We start from the raw sequence: 18,056 nt of genomic DNA on the forward strand, positions 1-18,056 counted from the left end.
AATATTGGCATTACAAATGGGAAGGAAATTATAGGGTAAATTCAGTGATCCTATAACCCCAACAGGAAACTGCACTCGAATGGACTGGGAGTCAGATCATTCAAGTTACGGTAGGGAGAAATTTAACTCTCCTCGCTGGATGGGCCTGTAGCGGGCAAGCAGTTAAAATGGACTGGGTCCATTCCCCGGTCCATTCCCGCCAATTTTTGATTTTAACGTTGAAGGTTTTGGGGGTGGATGAGGCGCCCACCGGGTCCAGGCAGGAGCCTTCTGCATAAATGCTGACTCAGGGTCCTATTATGTCAGTCGGACCCTGATGACACTTTATCCAAGGTGGAGAAGTCGCCATGGCTTTCCCATCTGGCTGAAGGAGGTCGGCAACTGGTGGGAAGAATGAAGAGTCAGTCAAATATTCCCTTTGTGGGAGTGCTCCTCTAGACCCCACATGGAAAGTTGCGGCCTTCCCTGCATCAGACTCACGCCTTTTCCCTCCTGCGAGACCCTCCCATCACTTACCTACAAGCTGGTGAGTGGCCAAATGCCATTCAATCTTGCCCTGCCATCAGCTGCTCTGCACCCTCTGGACCAGCAGCATCTGAATGAGGCCTGGGAGTTAAAATGACCCAGGCCTGTAATTTAGACCACACCCTCCTGTCTAATATCTGCTCCAGATTAAAATCGACCCCAGCGTTTTAGGCCTAGCTTCAACCCACGCTCTTTTCAAGTACCACTCCCTGTTGTGATCACTGAATCTGCCCTAAAACCTCCTAGATAAAGAGTGGTGTGCTTTCATTTTCGTTAGCTCCAATGGCGATGATTTTTTCTATCTTTAAAACGTATGTTGATTCTTTAAAATGTTGCAGGACAGTACAATTTGAATGTGCCCTCAATGTTTGCTAACTCATTTATACTGTGGTAACCAGCCTGGTCTCAGTTCCAGAAAGACCCTGTAGATTCATCATGTTTGCATTGTAGTTAATTAAAACATTTTTGCCCATTATTGTATTAAAGAAAAAAAGAGGCAGATCTGTAATTTTGTAGGTTTTAACCCTAATTACTAGCAGCACTTATTTGCTTACCAAAGCCGATAGGTAATAAAGGTGGCTATTGAGCAAAATTTATATTATGAATCCTTTAAATTAAAAAAATCTGTAAAGAGGCTAATTGCATTCCATCTCAAGTGTGATCGGTTGCTATGGAAACTGGATTTGCCACAGCCATCATGTTCTGTTGGAATCTATTGTCTATGCGGTCATATCAGAGTTATACCTTAGAGCAGCTCACTGTTCTTCAAATAAATGTATTTAAATTCATAATAGGGTTGAATATACTCACTTTAATAACAAGTAAGCATGTTATAACAATCACTCAAAAGGATAGCAACAATTGTATGGGTGCATACAGTTACAAAGAATTCCCACTGCCATTTTAGCCTTGATTTGCATTAGATTCAGGTTTTTTTTTAAGATTTAAGAAACCTATAAATATAATTATTTACGGAAATTTATTTCAGAATGAGGGTCCGAGTGGTTAATGAGACAGCAACTCAGCACTAGGAATTCAGTGGAAGGATGTGCTCTCTCATGTGAAGCATCACTACAGGCTAGAAATACACTTGGGGCTATGAATACTTAATACATTTGGATAACATTCTCGCATCCTCTATTTTAACAGCAGTGTTAACCTTGTATATTTTAAATGGATTAGTTAAAATAGTGGACAATGCAATGTCATACAAATGTATCCCATGTACTGCTATGGCAACAGTGAATTCTAACCTTATGTCCACCTTCTATCACCACAGTATGATTTTTGCTGGTACCTTTTGCATACCCCAATAACTGTGCTCACTAACCCACACAAAAATACTGACTATTCAAAAGAACTTATATCAGTTACTAGTTTTACTTGTTATTTTGACTTAACTATTAAAATAGACACCTTAATAAAACATAGTTATACTGTATATTAACTTAATCGTTTCATTTTACAGAGAATCAAAGAACTAGAAGAAAGGATTGAAACACAGAAAAGACAGATAAAAGAGCTGGAGGAAAAGGTAATACTGAATTATTCAAAAGGCAGATAATGCAGTAATGCAATAGATTTGTTTAACTTTTTATTGAATTAGATAGAATATCTGCTGGAAGATGTTACATATAAGGCAATATATTTTAGTAAAACAAGATTTAGAGTAGGAAGCATTAACTCATATCCAATGATTTATTTTACAAGAACTCTAAGCCTAATGCCTGCTTGCCAATTGAAATCCTTTCAGTGTTTCTTTGCCAATGACTGGTGTAAAAATTCTATGATGTGCTTTTCGTAAAATAATTACAGAAATATAAAACCAGACAAAAATGATAAATTAGCCTTCTTCATGTTTTTTGCTGTTTTTTCTCTATGCTTGATATGGCAGGTGGCTTTTGTTTCAGTTATTTTACTTCTATCACACTTCACACCGCTTAAATTCTTGTTTTCTGTCTGTTCTTCCCTATTTCCTTTCCTGTTCATTTTCAGTTTTTGTTTTTGTTTTTATTTTTTTCTTTAGCTTTCATTCTTTGGTCGTAATTCTTCCAGGCAGGCGGCAACGAAGGTAAGGTGTTTATTTTAGTACTGTAGAATGTTTCATAAATGGGACACAAAGCGGGAAGCGCATCACATTTAGAAATTCAAATCAAATGGACAAAAACAGAACATGTACTGGATGATGCTTTGCTTTTTATGATCAATTTTGCTGTTACATGTCTAGAGACCTTCATTTTGATATGAGGTGCATAAGGTGTGCTAATACAATCAGTATTTTCTTCCTAGAAATATTTTTGGCATGAAGGCTCCCTTTGATGATCATATGGTACATTATTATGAACATAGGAACAGGCCTACCAATGCTCACCCTATCTGTTAAAGAGTACCACCGCATGCACCCGTCACCTGTAATGCTAACTCCCAATGAAGGCAGAAGGACAGAATTAAAAAGAAAGATAATTCCTCCCTGATTCCAAACTCCAATTCACCAGGATTGCTCATGTTGAATCACTAGACATACTTAACTGACCCCTCGCAAAATACCCCAATTTCCTTAGGAACACAAGTCTGTACAGGTCTGGAAAAGACCATTTCTACCCATTGTCTGGTCCCAAAGGTCAGACTTCCTGCCCCACTTTATTTCTCATACCTTCAATGGCCTGGATGGCCAAAGATTTATCCACCACCTCCCTTGAAATTTATAACATCCTTCACTTGCAATTCCTCCATAGGCAAGCTATTCCACATATTCACCATATGAAGGACCTATAAGGTATAATCACCAATTTTGTACTGCAACTGGGGAGCTGTGCTCAAATGTACTGTGCATCAGAGATAAGGCTACAACACTGTAGCCCAATTCTTCAATCCATGCTTCCTTAGAGTTTGACTCCCTACTGGGAGCACAGGATTGATGAATTTATCCTTATATTTTATATGTATTGATCTTTTTTTGTCTAAATTTGAATCCACATCTCCTTGTCCTACAGCTAGTTTTAATTTTCAACATTGTCATGAGATCCAGTTTATTTATTCCCTTTAGAATCTTAAATACCTCAATACGATCACCTCCGAGATGCCTTTTTTTCCTGAAGGAACCATCCTTATCACCTTTGTCTTTCCTCATAGCTCAGGTGCTCAATCCCATTAACAACTTACTTGCTCTTCATTGTATTCCTTGAAAAATGAGGATGACTTTCTGTAGTATGATGCCCAAAAATATACACAGTATTCAAGGTAGGAACAGACAAGTGCTTGCACAAATTTATCACATCCTGGGACTTGTGCTATATCCCTCGAGTTTACATCCTATACCACTACACTACCACATTGTGTTAAGGGAATATCTACTAGCTCTCTCTCCTCTGTCATTTCATGGAGGCAGTTCTGTATTTACTTTGTACTTTCCCTGATATTCATGACTTTGTGTTTCTCTATATTAAAAGACATCACACACATTTTAGCCCAATCTCCCAACCTGTCCAGATCCCTTTGCAACTGGTCAGCTTGTTCCCTGTTGTTTAAGCCCACACCCTACCATTTTTGCTCCCACCCAACTTGATATCAGCAGCAAACTTGGAGAGCTTTGTTTTCAGTCGATCCCCCAAATCACCAATATACATTGAAAACAAAAATGGATACAGCATCGATTCCTGTGGTACTCCACTACTCACTTCTTTCCAACTACCCTTTGTATTTCTGACTCAACCAGTTAGTTTGATATTTTGTTTACAGTTTGATACTCATAGGGGTAGACTTATATCTTCACCTCCAGGGCAGAAATCTGGTAGGTTCTACAATGGGTAGGCGATCCACTCCGCCAGATTACGTCCTAGGTAGTGAAGATGAAAGTCTACCTCAATCTGTATTTGCAGATCACACAACATGTTGACTAGAATTGCTCTAGATAACAAGTTTTAGCCTTCCACTAAATTATCCTGTTTATACGTGCTTGTTTGCTTAATGTTGATTACATTTTTTTTTGAACAGTTACCTAATTTTAGATTAAAAGGATACTTATATACATGAAGCCAAATAAACATGCTTCTAATTCAGCCGTAAGCTGTAAACTAATAGTGGACTCCTGATGTAGATGACATTCTCAGATGAGCCTGTGACAAAGAATTTGTGGGCCCCTTTCATGCATCTTTATTCTTCACAGAATCCAATGTTCTCAATGTGTGTCAAGAATTTTAAAAAGCCCCATGATGGTGTAGAATAAAGATAGGGACTACTTAAACTCACATATATAGTGCCCAATCATAGAGTTTGGGGTATGAATTAATTTACCATTAGACATTTTCATTTTTGTCTAGTTTAACATCTAGTATTAAATATAATTAATCGTCTAATTTTCCAGAGACTACTGTTTTTTAGGTAATAATCCAGCCTGTACTATTGCATTCTACATTTTAAAGTGCTGAAAAATGAGGTGGCATACCAATATATTCCCATGTATACAAGGTTGAATCAATTTATCTTTACAGTCATTGTTTAGTGGGTATTTGCTTGCAAATCAGTGACCAGTAAAACTTCCCAAATTACAACCCCAAACTCAGTTCATTTTCCTAAATCACAAATGTTATGGAATGTATAAAATCCAAAACTATATCTGATGAGATTCAATTTAATCCTAAAAATGTGTAATTATTGCAATAACTGGCAAATAACAAATTAGCAAGATTGGAATTCAAAGGAGAAAGTAACTGTGCTTTCAAAATAGAGTACCTTATATTCTCTGATTCTTTATTCAAGCACCTTATCTAGTTTGAGATTTCCTTAGTTGGAGGGCTTCACAATAAAAATATATGTCTCCTAAATTTCCTACATTACAGCAGTGACTACGCTTCAAAGGTGCTTCATTGGCTGTAAAGGGCTTCGGGTCGCCCTGAGGTCATGTAAGACGCTATATAAATGTAAGTTCTTTCCTTCTTAAGTGATATACTCCAGTGATATCAACCATGAGTGTCCCTGTGGAACATGCTCACTGGAACATGGCAGACTAATCTGCTTTCAGCTTGACCGGAAATCATCATTTTAGCTTTAATTCGGTCCAGCCAAGCTTTTTTTTAGAATTTGAGAAACTAGCACCTGATCTATCTTGAATCAGCTTTGCTTACATATAAAATCAGTACTTTGTAGTACAGGAAACTCTCGTTTAAACGGCACCTAAATATCCGGAATTCTCTATTAACCAGCAAAATTCATACTCCGAAAACACCTCAATAACCGGCAATATTGCCGAGTCCGAGTCCGAGTCTCCCGTGGTGGCTGAGTTAGTCAGTGGGTGTAGTTCTCCAAACTGACACTACTCGGCTTCTTGGCACTGTCAGAAGTCCGAACACCTCAATAACAGGAGTCTGACTCTTTGTTTGTTAAAAATAGCCTCGGTAGATAACCCTCTCCATCATCCGGAATGTTTAATCAACCGGCACCATCCCGGTCCCGTCAGTGCCGGATACCAAAGAGTTTCCTGTAGATATCTGTGGGGGTTCTTGGCTTCATTTCCTTTTCATTGAAGTAGTTGTCACCAGAGCTGTATGTAGGAGCTCTCTAACTATGGATGTTTTTACAAATAATGAAGATGCAGTGCTGATGAAGGTAAATGTACAAGTTCTTTACATTGAACAAATCAAACCATACACCTACTTTCTCCTTTAAATTCCAGTGTTGATTGACGTTTACCTACCATTCTTCAGCAGTATTTAAGTTATTCTTTTAATCTATATACACAGCTACTTGTAACTATTTATTTTATATAAAAGTAACTATTTTTAGTGACAAAAGGTTTACAAAATTATTTGGGCACACGCCTGATGAAATGACAGCAAGGCTGTGTAAAACGTATTTTTTATTGTTGTTTTTTCCAATGTACTTGATCATGAAGTTGTTCTTCACAGGCCACAGTGAAGGAAAGAAACCTAGATACTGTAATAAATGATCAAATTACAGTATTGTCCCAAGAAAGACCAACACTATACCAAGACAATAAGTATTTGAAAGAACACCTCACAATCCTCTTTGAGGAGAATAGAAAATACATGAAGAATATTCAGGGCTCAAAGGCCATTGTGCCAGAAGTAATTCTGAATTCGAAGGAAACCCTGGAGAACCATATCCTTGATTTGAAAGACAAGTTCTGTAAAAATGCAACAAAACCGTTAAAAGAAATGGAAAATGTAAATGGACCAAAAGCAAACATTTACAACATTATGCCAACAATGAAAAGTTATAGATTTTAGACAATTCATTTCCGTCGCAGGAAATGAGCACAGAAGAGTGTACAGCATGGCTGAAAGAACAGTTTTAATATTTAGTGGATGAAGGAATGACCTTAAACTTCCCTGCTGTGCAGGAGACTGAGAAAACTGCTTCTATATAGAAGCATAACTTCCACTCTAGATTCATTTCTACTTCATACGCTCTGCTACATCAGGAACTTGTTGTAGCTGCAGAGGTTGCAAAACCTTGGCAGCAACACTTCTGCCAAATCAGTGAGGTCAACTTATTATTGAACATGAAGCATTCTCAAGTTGAACCATACAGATGTCACTTCAGAGACATGGATGGTGCTTGCACGTGTGTTAACCAGTTGTACTGTAAACTTTGAAATAAAATACTACACCACAGAGGTAGAACAAATGCAACACATCGCTGTGTTAGAAGTGTTGCATCTGAAGCAAGGGGATGGATTCCAAGATGGCACAAAAAAGCAACTATATGTTGAAGCAACTTTTTAGATATGAGATTAATGTAAACTCGCTGGTAATGTTTACAAAAGTAGGCATTTGAAGGTAAAACTTGAAGACTTTGAGGCTTGGCTGGAATGATTCCCAACAAATATTGGGATCCAGATTCATCCTGCATTTTCCAAAGAAAGGGAGCTATGTGATTCCAAGAGTTCCAGAAAAACCAAAATATAGTTAGAATAGCAAAATATACTCAGATAAATGATTACATTCAGGATGTGGAGAAGATACTACAAAACAAATATACTGGAAGAAAATCAAGGGGGGGATTGGGAAATAATTTAGAAGTAAAGAAATATGTGCAAGTAAAGACATGCAGTAATTTTTAAATAAACTATGGTGCAAGTGTTATTGGGAATATTATTCCTGTTGAGAGCACAAGGAGATTAACTGCAGATGTTAATATTTTCAGTGAGGGGGAAACAACACAAAAGAACTGAATTGGAAGATATTTTTTTTTTTAAGTTGTATTTACCCAACATGGAACAAGATGGATTTTTTCCCTAAAAGACAACAATCAAAAAGGAGAAATTATATTCAAAAGGAAAAGATTCATATTTGAGAATTCTGGCAAATAAACTGGCACAGACATGGAGTTTGACACTTTAAATAATGAACACAGGGAAGAAAAGAAAACTCCTGATAAGAAATAGTCGCAAACAGTTCTATCTATCCAGATGTATAAATAAGGAGTTGAACGTTAACCACACATTCATTTAAGGAGTTGCAAGAAATTAGGTGGCAGAAGATTGACGGACATCCATCATTCTCATACCAAAAAAATCAGCCCTGATGGATCTGGAGAAGATTCATTCATAAGTGGGACAGGTAAGGAATACATTGTTACTCATTTTTGTTATAAGAGCTGCATTCCTTACTTTAAGAGCAGGGGTGTTCTCCCTGGTGTCCTGGCCTATTTATCCCTCAACCAACATCTCCTCATTATCACATTGTTTCCTACATTACACTTCAAAAAAGTACTTTGTTGGCTGCAAAGCGCTTTGGGACGTCCTGGGGTCACGAAAGGTGCTATACAAATTCAAGTTTTTCTTTTTATGATTGTTGGTTGTAGAATCTTTAATAGTATAATGGAAATTTGCCATCCCATCTGAGCCACCATTTTGAATGGAATAGAAATGACTGAGGAAATTGCAGCTATGTGGTTGTTGACCCGGTTTGCCAGGGAGGGTGCGATAGGGTGAGAAATGGAACTGGTGCACTTATCATATGACCTGCAGATAGAGTGCAGAGTGGTGGTACTATCTGTCCTGTAAACATAGCATCTGGCCTACACAAGTGACCTAAACCAGGAAATATAGGTGGGTTCAGGTCACTTCAAGTGCACTCTGCAAGCTTCACGCCTTGGCACAGAAGCCACAGGAAAATTGGCGTTGTTGTCTTACCATGAGTTGCACAAGAGGAGCAAGCCAGGAACTCTACTGCCCCTCTACTCTTGCTGTTCTACTGACAGTCTTAATACAGCCATGTTGGGCCAGAAATTCGGGTCCCCACGGGTGAGTACACATTGGGTACTGCGCGCATAGGCCCAATGAAAGTGCCGGTTTCGTGCATGCACTGCGCATGCGTGGGAAACCGGAACTTCTGTTCCCTTAAAGGAATGGGTTCACAGGTCAAACACGTGCGCCAGAGAGGCAGCGCGTACGCCTGGAACTTCCGTTTTTTTTCCAGATTTCTCCAAGGTAAGTGGTGAATTAAGTAAAATTAAAACATTTTTTCCACAGGTTTATTATTTTTAAATACTTTAAAGAAAGGTAAGTTTATTTTTAGCCCCGCTAAAAACTGTAATTAATTTTTTCAAAAATTTAAATTATTGTTTAAAATAGTTATTTTATGTAATTTAGTTATTTTAAAAATGTGATTTTTAAAAATTTATTTGAAGTTTTAGCTATGTTTTGGGGCTGAACTCTAATCATAGATTTGACAGGTCTATGAATAGAGATTCCCTGCTACGATTGGCTCTCCATGACCCACGTGATCCCAGGGGATGCTTCAAACTAACTGCGCCCCTGGGATACGCAAGCACTGCACGCCGGCAGTTGAAGGAGGCCCAGGATCGGAATCCCACGCGGGCCCACAGCACAACGGCCGGCATGCTAGGTAAGTGCAGGTCAGAGGCTTGCACCCGCGGGAAGCCTCCGACCCAAATTTCTGGGCCGTTGTCCTTGGTGAGAGAGACTTGGATAGCAAACTTTACCCTGCTGAGATATCCCAGTTGGTAGTCTGACAAAAGAGTGATGAAACTCACATTGGGGAAGTGTTATGTGTTCCAGTGAATTAATGCTTTTGCTTAATTAGCAAGGCCCTACTGTACATTTTTATAGAATTGCATTACAATCGTTTACACTGAGTACTGTTAAAAAGGTACAGCATCCTCTACTCTCCTTAGATGCACTCCAGTATTGTACTAATTTTTCTCCATTTGTTTTCCCCTGTGTTAACGTCATCTGTCCCTCGCCCAAAAGAAAACACGCACACACAAATTGCCACAAACTATGGGCCCACGAAAAAAGGCCACTGCTTCATCAGTAGCCAGCAGACCTTCACTGGCTGCTGGTGCTCGACATTCTGGCCTCCAACCCACAAGACGTTCTCTGTGCATCATGTGATATGCAACAGGAGTACCCGCGAACTATATGAATGAGCTGACATCACATTATCATGAGAGATCAGCTCATTTGGGTTCAGTCAATACAGAGTATTAATCAAGAAATAATAGGAGCTTGTAACAAAGGTAATGCAATTATATGTGGGGACTTTAATCTTCATATAGACTGGGCAAAGGTAGTCTGGAGGACAAGTTCATGGAATGCATTTGAGAAAGTTTTCTAGAACAATACTTTGTGGAACCAACCAGGGAACAGACTATTTTAGATCTTGTACTATGTAATGAGACAGGGTTAATTAGTAACGTCATAGTAAAGGATCCTCTGGTGAAGTGTGATCAGAATATAATAGAATTTCACATTGGGAATGAGTGTAAAATACTTAAGTCCAAATTAAACTTAAATAAAGTCAATTGCATAGGTATGAGGGGCGAGTTGACCAAGGGAGATTGGGAAATTAGAATAAATGCTATGACAGTAGATAAGCAGTGGCAAACATTTAAGAATATTCCAAAATCTCAACGAATATACATTCTATTGAGAAATAAAAACTCGATGGGAAAAGTGATCCATCCGTGGCTAACTAAATAAGATAAGGATAGTATTAGATTAAAAGAAGAGGCTTAAAATGTTGAGAAGAATAGTAGTAAGCCTGAGGATTGGGAGAGCTTTAGAAACCAGCAAAGAATGACCAAAAAATTGATTAAAATGGAGAAAATAGAATGAGAGTAAACTAGCAAGAAATATAAAAACAGATTGTAAGAGCTTCTACAAGTATGTAAAAAGGAAGAGAGTAGCAAAAGTAAGCATTGGTCCCTTAGAGGCTGAGACAGGTGAAATTATAATGGGGAATAAGGAAATGGCAGAGACTTTAAACAAATATTTTGTATCTGTCTTCACGGTAGAAGACACAAAAAACATACCAAAAATAGTGGGGAACCAAGAGGCTAATGAGAGCGAGGAAATTAAGTAATGAATATCAGTAGAGAAAAAGTACTTGAGAAACTAATGAGACTAAAACCCGACAAATCCCGTGGACCTGATGGCCTACATCCTAGGATTCTAAAGGAGGTAGCTGCAGAGATAGTGGATGCATTAGTTGTGATCTTCCAAAATTCCCTAGATTCTAGAAAGGTCCCAGTGGATTGGAAGGTAGTAAATGTAACCCCGTTATTCAAGAAAGGAGGGAGAGAGAAAGCAGGGAACTACAGGCCAGTTAGCCTGACATCAGTCATTGGGAAAATGCTGGAATCCATTGTTAAGGAAATGGTAACAGGTCATTTAGAAAATCATAATATGATTAGGCAGAGTCAACATGGTTTTATTAGAGTTTTTTGAGGAGGTAACGAGCAGGGTAGATAAAGGGGAACCAGTGGATGTAGTATATTTGGATTTCCAAAATGCATTCGATAAGGTGCCGTATAAAATGTTGCTACGCAAGATAAGGACTCATGGGGTTGGGTGTAATATATTAGCATGGATAGAGGATTGGATAACGGACAAAAAAAAGAGAGTAGGGATAAACGGGTCATTTTCAGTTTGGCAGGCTGTAACTAGTAGGGTGCCACAAGGATTAGTGCTTGGGCCTCACATATTTACAATTTATATTAATGACTTAGATGAAGGGACCAAGTGTAATGTATCCAAGTTTGCTGATGATACAAAGATAGGTGGGAAAGTAAACTGTGAGGAGGACGCAAAGCACCTGCAAAGGGATATAGACAGGCGATGCCAGTGGCGGGTCCCAGCCCCGCTGCTGGCTCTAGCCCACTCTGTAGAATGATTTTATGTTGATTGGGCTTGTTAAGCCTGCCCAGCGCGTTTGCCGGCCAATTGAAGGAAGTGGGTCTGATGACGTCATTTGAAAATGCGTCATTAGCCGGTTTCCTTAAAGGGACCATGCGCAAATTTATTTTGACAGTTGTGCTGTCAGTGTTCTACAGCATTGAGGTGCTGCAATGGGCGGAAGAGACCTCCCCAGGAGACCAACGCAGCCTGGTTGCACATTGTACAGGAGGACACAAGCAGGGATGTCATCAGGAGGATCAGGCTGTAGTGGCGCAAACCGTACAATGATCTCAGTAGATCACGAAACATTACTGCAAAGCCACACTCAAACTCATCCTGCTGTGCCACTCATCACGTCCCCATCACTCTGCCTTCCCTACCCAACTCCTGCACATTCTTACCCTCACCAACTTACTTTGTACCTCCACCCATCCCTCTCTATCTACATTATCACATCCCCACCTCACTAGCCACCCCTCACACTCACCCTCATCCTAGTCCAATCATACCAACTAACATCACACAAGGGTAGACACTTGGGTGTTTTATACAATGTTCATGTAAAGTTTCTGTTAATGTGCTGCCAAACATTGAAACCTTTATTTTCAACACTTTGCGTTGCAGTGAATGGTGAGACATAACGGTAACCCCCGCAATAGTGGTGAGTGTGAAAGGAATGGCTTGGGCATTGTAGGGATGCTTTATGGTGTTGGCATGGGGTGGTACCAAGCTGGCACATCAAGTGGCAGCCAAGGTGTACAGCATCAAGTGCAGTAAATCTGGCCATGGTGAGGCCATCCCTATTGTGTAGGGGGATGGGGCTCTGCTCTGCCCAATTGCAGGGGTCTTTAGTGCCTGTTGATGTATTGGGCCTCGGTCTCCTTTATACCCTTGCAGCTTATGTTAGCCTGCCAGTCGGGTGTCACTAAACACCCTCTAAGGAGATAGAGAACAACAGCTTATAGAGGAGGACTAAAATACGGTGGCGACCCGCACAGTTTATACCTAATCTGTGGGGTACTCCTGAGCCCAAGTGCTCCTGGAGTCCTCTCTCTTTTCCCTAGTCTGCTGTTCCCTTGTTTGGCGGATTCGAAGCGCCCTAATGCCCCTAACTGGTTCTAACTCCAGAATTTGGGTGGAGAATGATGCACTTTAAATAGACACTCGGAGATAAGTAGTCCTTGGAAAAAGAACAGTTGACAACCAATTTTATTTGCCAAGGTAAGTTCTACCACAAACGTAATAAACACACACACACATTTATAACTATCAATAAAAAATGAGAGAGAACGGACACAACGAGAATGTTTACAGTTTTATCTTTACCAAGTCCAATCCCACCAACCCACTTTCCTACCTAAACTAGACTGACAGTTGCAGGCCCTTGGATTATACTCACAGCCTCCTCCCTTGACAGATGGAATTTTGAGTGCGGTTGTTGGGTTGTTGTTGTTGCTGTCATCGTCGGAATTCGACCTGTGCCTTGACGTTCGCCGTACCCCGAACCTCGGAGAGGACCTTGCTGCATCTGGTTGGGTTTTCTCGAAGTTTGGTTTTGTTGATTGCGCTTTCGGTCGCTTGTCGTTGGTTGGTTTGTGCTTGATGGAAAAGGTTCCTGAAATGACTGGAGTGAATGCCGTCTTCCACAGCCACTTCGGTCGTTAGTGTCTTCTTGTCGAGGTCCCCGGAACGGGAGTCGGTATACGGTACGGCTTCTTGCGGCAATGTTGCGCCGTCTGGTAGCAGAGTAAACCTTCAGTATACCAATTGAGCCTGGGGCCTGATGGTGGATCTTCTCCTCAGCGCGGTTGGAGTTCTTTAGATGTTAGTTCGCCCCAGCTCGTCCCTCCCGGGCTTGTCTTTTCCTTCAGCGTCTTAACTCGCTCTCCTGTTCGTTCTTCTGGTAATAGTTCTCTCTCCGCGTTGGTCCTTCTTGTGTTCCATATTATACAGGTAGGTGTGAGGACAGGGGTATTGTTTTGAGTGCACATCGGCTCCTCCAAGTCTGCTGCCCCATTGTGTCAGTCCTGGGACTTGATTAGTTTGGGCCACCTCTTAACTGTAGTGATCCCAAGACTATTGTCCCTAGTCCAAGTTGATTAAGGTGATGATGGCTTGTATTCATAGCCCGATTAGGGGTGAGTCACATATTCAAACCCGGACCGGGTGGTCCCCATTGGCCAGGGGTTTCCTCGCTTCAGGTCTGACTCGGTCCCCTGATTGGCCTTTGAGAATGCACTCTGCTTCGATTGGCCGACATCTATGGCTCGCCTCTGAGCCACAGTCCCCTGTATTCGGATGTCCCAGGCATATCCCAGCCTGCTTGTCGGGACCTCTGCCTTGGCCGAAAATGTTGGTTTTAAACTGTATAGGGCAATCCAATTTTTGGTAAAACGTGGTTGTGGATTTTCGAACCCTACACCATCCCTGGCCTCCAGGGCAGCAATGTGGTTGGGTGCTGATGCCCTGTGTCCTGTACAGCATCAGTTGATTACGGAGAAGGTTGGTGTTGTTGTTGGTGCTGCTGGTGTGCCTGGTGCTGCTGGTGTTGGGGCTGATCATGGTGGGATTCCTAGATCAAGGTGAGATAGTTTCAAGGGCACCGATGCTGATGTAATAGATGGCAGGTGAAGTTGAGATGACAGAAGCGATCTGTCAATGGTGAGAGAGGTTGTTCCAATGAGGTGACACTGGATAGAGAGTTTACTCCAAACACTTGCAACCTGCGTAAAGCTCAATCTGTCTTCCAAATGCAGTAAGCAACAGCTTGAACTTGGAAAGTGAACAGCTGTGAGATGGGAGCTTTTATAGTGTATTTGAGCTGTCAAGTAATGAGATGATTCCATGGTCATACAACTCCCGACCTCCTTACCGGACATGAACCCCGAGCAGCGTGGACCCTGTAAAATGGTAAGGTGAGCTCAAAATACTTTTTAATGGGCTGTTAACAAGGTCATAATGATCTGAATTGCCTCCCCCACCATTGCGTGTCGGGTCTGTTCAGCCCTGACAGACCTGACATCTGGGAAAGTCACATGGCAGTGGGTTGACAGTGGGGTTCCGATCCAGTCAAAAACATTTTTTTCCCACCCGACCCACCACTGAATGCATGCGCTGACCCCCAAAAAATCGCCCCCCAGAGAGTTAGCATGCAGGTACAGCAAGCAATTAGGAAGGCAAATGGCATGTTGGCCTTTATTGCAAGGGGGTTGGAGTACAAGAGTAAGGAAGTCTTGCTACAATTTTACAGGGCTTTCCATGACTTTGGCAAGACCACACCTGGAGTACCGTGCACAGTTTTGGTCTCCTTAGCTGAGGAAGGATATATTTGCCTTACTTTAGAGGCGGTGCAACAAAGGTTCACTAGATTGATTCCTGGGATGAGAGGGTTGTCCTGTGAGGAGAGATTGAGTATATTCGGCCTATACTCCCTGGAGTTTAGAAGAGTGAGAGGTGATCTCATTGAAACATATAAGATTCTGAAGGGGATTGACGGGGTAGATGCTGAGAGGTTGTTCCCCTGGCTGGAGAGTCTAGAACTAGGGGGGCATAGTCTCAGGATAAGGGGTCGGCCATTTAAGACTGGGATGAGGAGGAACTTCTTCACTAAGAGGGTTGTGAATCATTGGAATTATCTACCCCACTGGGCTGTGGATACTGAATCATTTAGTATATTCAAGGCTGAGAGAGATAGTTTTTTGGACTCTCGGGGATTCAAAGGTTATAGAGATCGGGCAGGGAAAATGGAGTTGAGGTCGAAGATCAGCCATGATCTTATTGAATGGCGGAGCAGGCTCGAGGAGCCGTATGGCCTACTCCCGCTCCTAATTCTTATGACTCCGCTAATGCATTTAAATTTGATTTATTGCATTGCATTCCATGTTAGCAAAGAAGTGAGAATATTTTGCTAAACAATGTTTTCCAGATTACAGTCCTCTTTAAATAAAATTTCTGCTAAATCAGTAGAATTCTCATCTGGTGATTTGTGTCCCATAAATGACTGATTGTAATATATATTATTGCATGAAAATAGAGTTTTAAGAAGTTAGAAACTGCCGTGCTCCACAGTTATATATAATGGATTTACAGTTTGTATATAATACAGATCCTCACTCTCCTGCATGGATCCTCCAAGGCATTACAGTGCTAAGGAATGGATGATTGTCACTCATCTACATAATTTAAAAGTGTGTCTAACACATGCTCATAGTCTGTGGGAAAATTATCCTTCACACTTCAAAATATCACACTTGCAAAGTGTTTGACAAACGTCCTTGATTTGCTTGCAATATTATATTCAGAAAAACAGCAGCAGATCACTGTTCACTGAATGATGCTGAAAACCTCAACTGTTACTGAACGGATAGGAAAATATACAATAACGAATGAGCAAACAGCAAAAAATAACTGCTGAAAATATACAAGGAGAAGGGGAATCAAACAAATTGCTCAAAACGGTTGTTGAAAATGCTTCCAGCTGCCATCTTGCTTGTCAGTACCGCAGGAAATAATAATAAAAACAACGGCCCCAATTTTAACTCTGGAAGGTTGGGTGGCAAAGTCAGTTAGAAACTCATCACGACTCCAGAAATGAAGCCTGGCCTATTTTAATTCCCGGGCCTTATTTAACTCCTACTGGCCGACTTCCCACCCAGAATAGAAAAATCGCATCGGCCGGAGGCCGGACACCGACACTTACCAGCCCTGAGGAGGCGGGTTTGGAGATGGGACTGGTGGGAAAATGGGAAAAATTGGGAGCGGGTCCCAACCCGACTCCCAACCCATCTCTGAACCATCATCCCAGGAGGCGGGTCCCTGACTCGCGCAGGGACCCATCTCCTCGAGGTGGGAAGGGGATTAGAGCCAATTACCTGCCTGTTAACGCTGCCTCCACAAGATCCTGCAAATCCATTGGCAGGATAGGCGCACCAACGTCAGTGTTCTTGCTCAGGCCAACATCCCCAGCATCGAAGCTCTGACCACGCTCAATCAGCTCCGATGGACGGGTCACATTGTCCGCATGCCCGATATGAGACTCCCAAAACAAGCGCTCTACTCGGAGCTCCGGCACGGCAAGAGAGCCCCAGGTGGGCAGAGGAAACGCTTCAAGGACACCCTCAAAGCCTCCTTGAAAAAGTGTAACATCCCCACCGACACCTGGGAATCCCTGGCCCAAGACCACACAAAGTGGAGGAGAAGCAGGTTAAGAGGCTTTTCCCCATTTTATGCCTGCTGATGCGGGCTTCCTGACGTCGGGAAACCCCGCCAGGGTCAGCGAGGCTCGAGCAGTGGGTCTGCGGGGGTGAGAGGGGTCCAAATGTCCGCTGTAGAGGTGAGTGATGGGTGCAAGTGTGGACAGGTAAGTATGAAAGATGAGTGTAAAGTGTTGGAAAAAATTTCCTTACCTTTGCTTCTTCCTGCAGGCTTCAACCCTTGGGGATCTGGAGGTGCCTCATCTCAACAGCAGAGATGACAGAATGGCTGCTGCATTCTCAGATGCAGCAGTCATCTGCTCTCTGCTGGGGAGAGAGGTTTTGGTGTGCCTTCTGTGCAAGGGCTCACCTTCGAACAGAGATTGTCAGTGTTTGACAGCTTCTCAAAGCTGTCAAACGCTGACAATTCATCTGTCAAAAAATCTTCGACAGATGAAGCGTCATACGCTGACACCATCTGTCACCGGCTTTCCCTTAATTGGCTGGCTAAACCCACAGGGCGGGCTTAACAAGGCCAGTCAAGGGAAAATAGCGTGGGTTCATCAGACGTTGCTGGGGGAAGGACTGAAACCCGTCAACCAGCAGTCCTGCCTCCAGCACGTCTCCATTCACAAAATCCCAGCCACGGTAGCAGGCAGGATTGGGTTCCAGGGGGTCATGTGGTCGGGAATGATGGGGAGAATCCGGGGCAGGGGAGGCCTACACCTTCCTTTTGGGGGCTGTCTTGTTTTGCACATTTTGTACAAAAATAATGGGCCAGAAATTCATGAACGGGGCTTGCCGCGCGTGCAAGCCCCGTATATGCACTTACCCTGCGCTCCTGCCGATCAGCTCCAGGGACGCCTGGAATTGGTGTTTCAAACAGAAGAATCCCGGGCAGCGTATGACGTCACGCTGCCCAGGAGTGCAGCCAGCGCGAAGCCTGGAGCGTGCAGTGCAAGTGAGACACGCCCCTTAAGGTCTCATTGTAGCAGGACACGCCCCCATTCTCTCCAAGCAGCTGCAGAGGACTTTGTAGTTACACAGCTGCAGGGAGAGTAAGTTATCTGCTATTTTATGAATGTTTTGTGAACTTTTATAAAATTTTTAAAACGTTTACATTATTTTGAAGAATCTGAAGTAGTTTTAAACAGATTAAAGCAATTTAAAGACTT

At 42.0% G+C, this 18,056-nt stretch overlaps 1 protein-coding gene across 9 annotated transcripts in view; it reads left to right on the plus strand.

Annotated features, from left to right (window-relative positions):
• The window catches only part of jakmip3 (Janus kinase and microtubule interacting protein 3), a 567,199-nt gene that overhangs the window by 380,324 nt on the left and 168,819 nt on the right, over window positions 1–18,056 (plus strand). For all 9 annotated transcript variants that reach the window (XM_085994710.1, XM_085994718.1, XM_085994709.1 and 6 more), the window contains 3 exons: window positions 1,994–2,059; window positions 2,552–2,596; window positions 6,429–8,105. In XM_085994710.1, coding sequence (XP_085850836.1) covers window positions 1,994–2,059; window positions 2,552–2,596; window positions 6,429–6,770 — 453 coding nt within the window. In that variant the 3' untranslated portion in view covers window positions 6,771–8,105. The remainder of the gene's footprint in view (window positions 1–1,993; window positions 2,060–2,551; window positions 2,597–6,428; window positions 8,106–18,056) is intronic.

This window comes from Somniosus microcephalus, chromosome 8, assembly GCF_052327205.1.
Source record: "Somniosus microcephalus isolate GS21.2 chromosome 8, FLI_Smic_1.0, whole genome shotgun sequence".
NCBI classification, from domain to species: domain Eukaryota; kingdom Metazoa; phylum Chordata; class Chondrichthyes; order Squaliformes; family Somniosidae; genus Somniosus; species Somniosus microcephalus.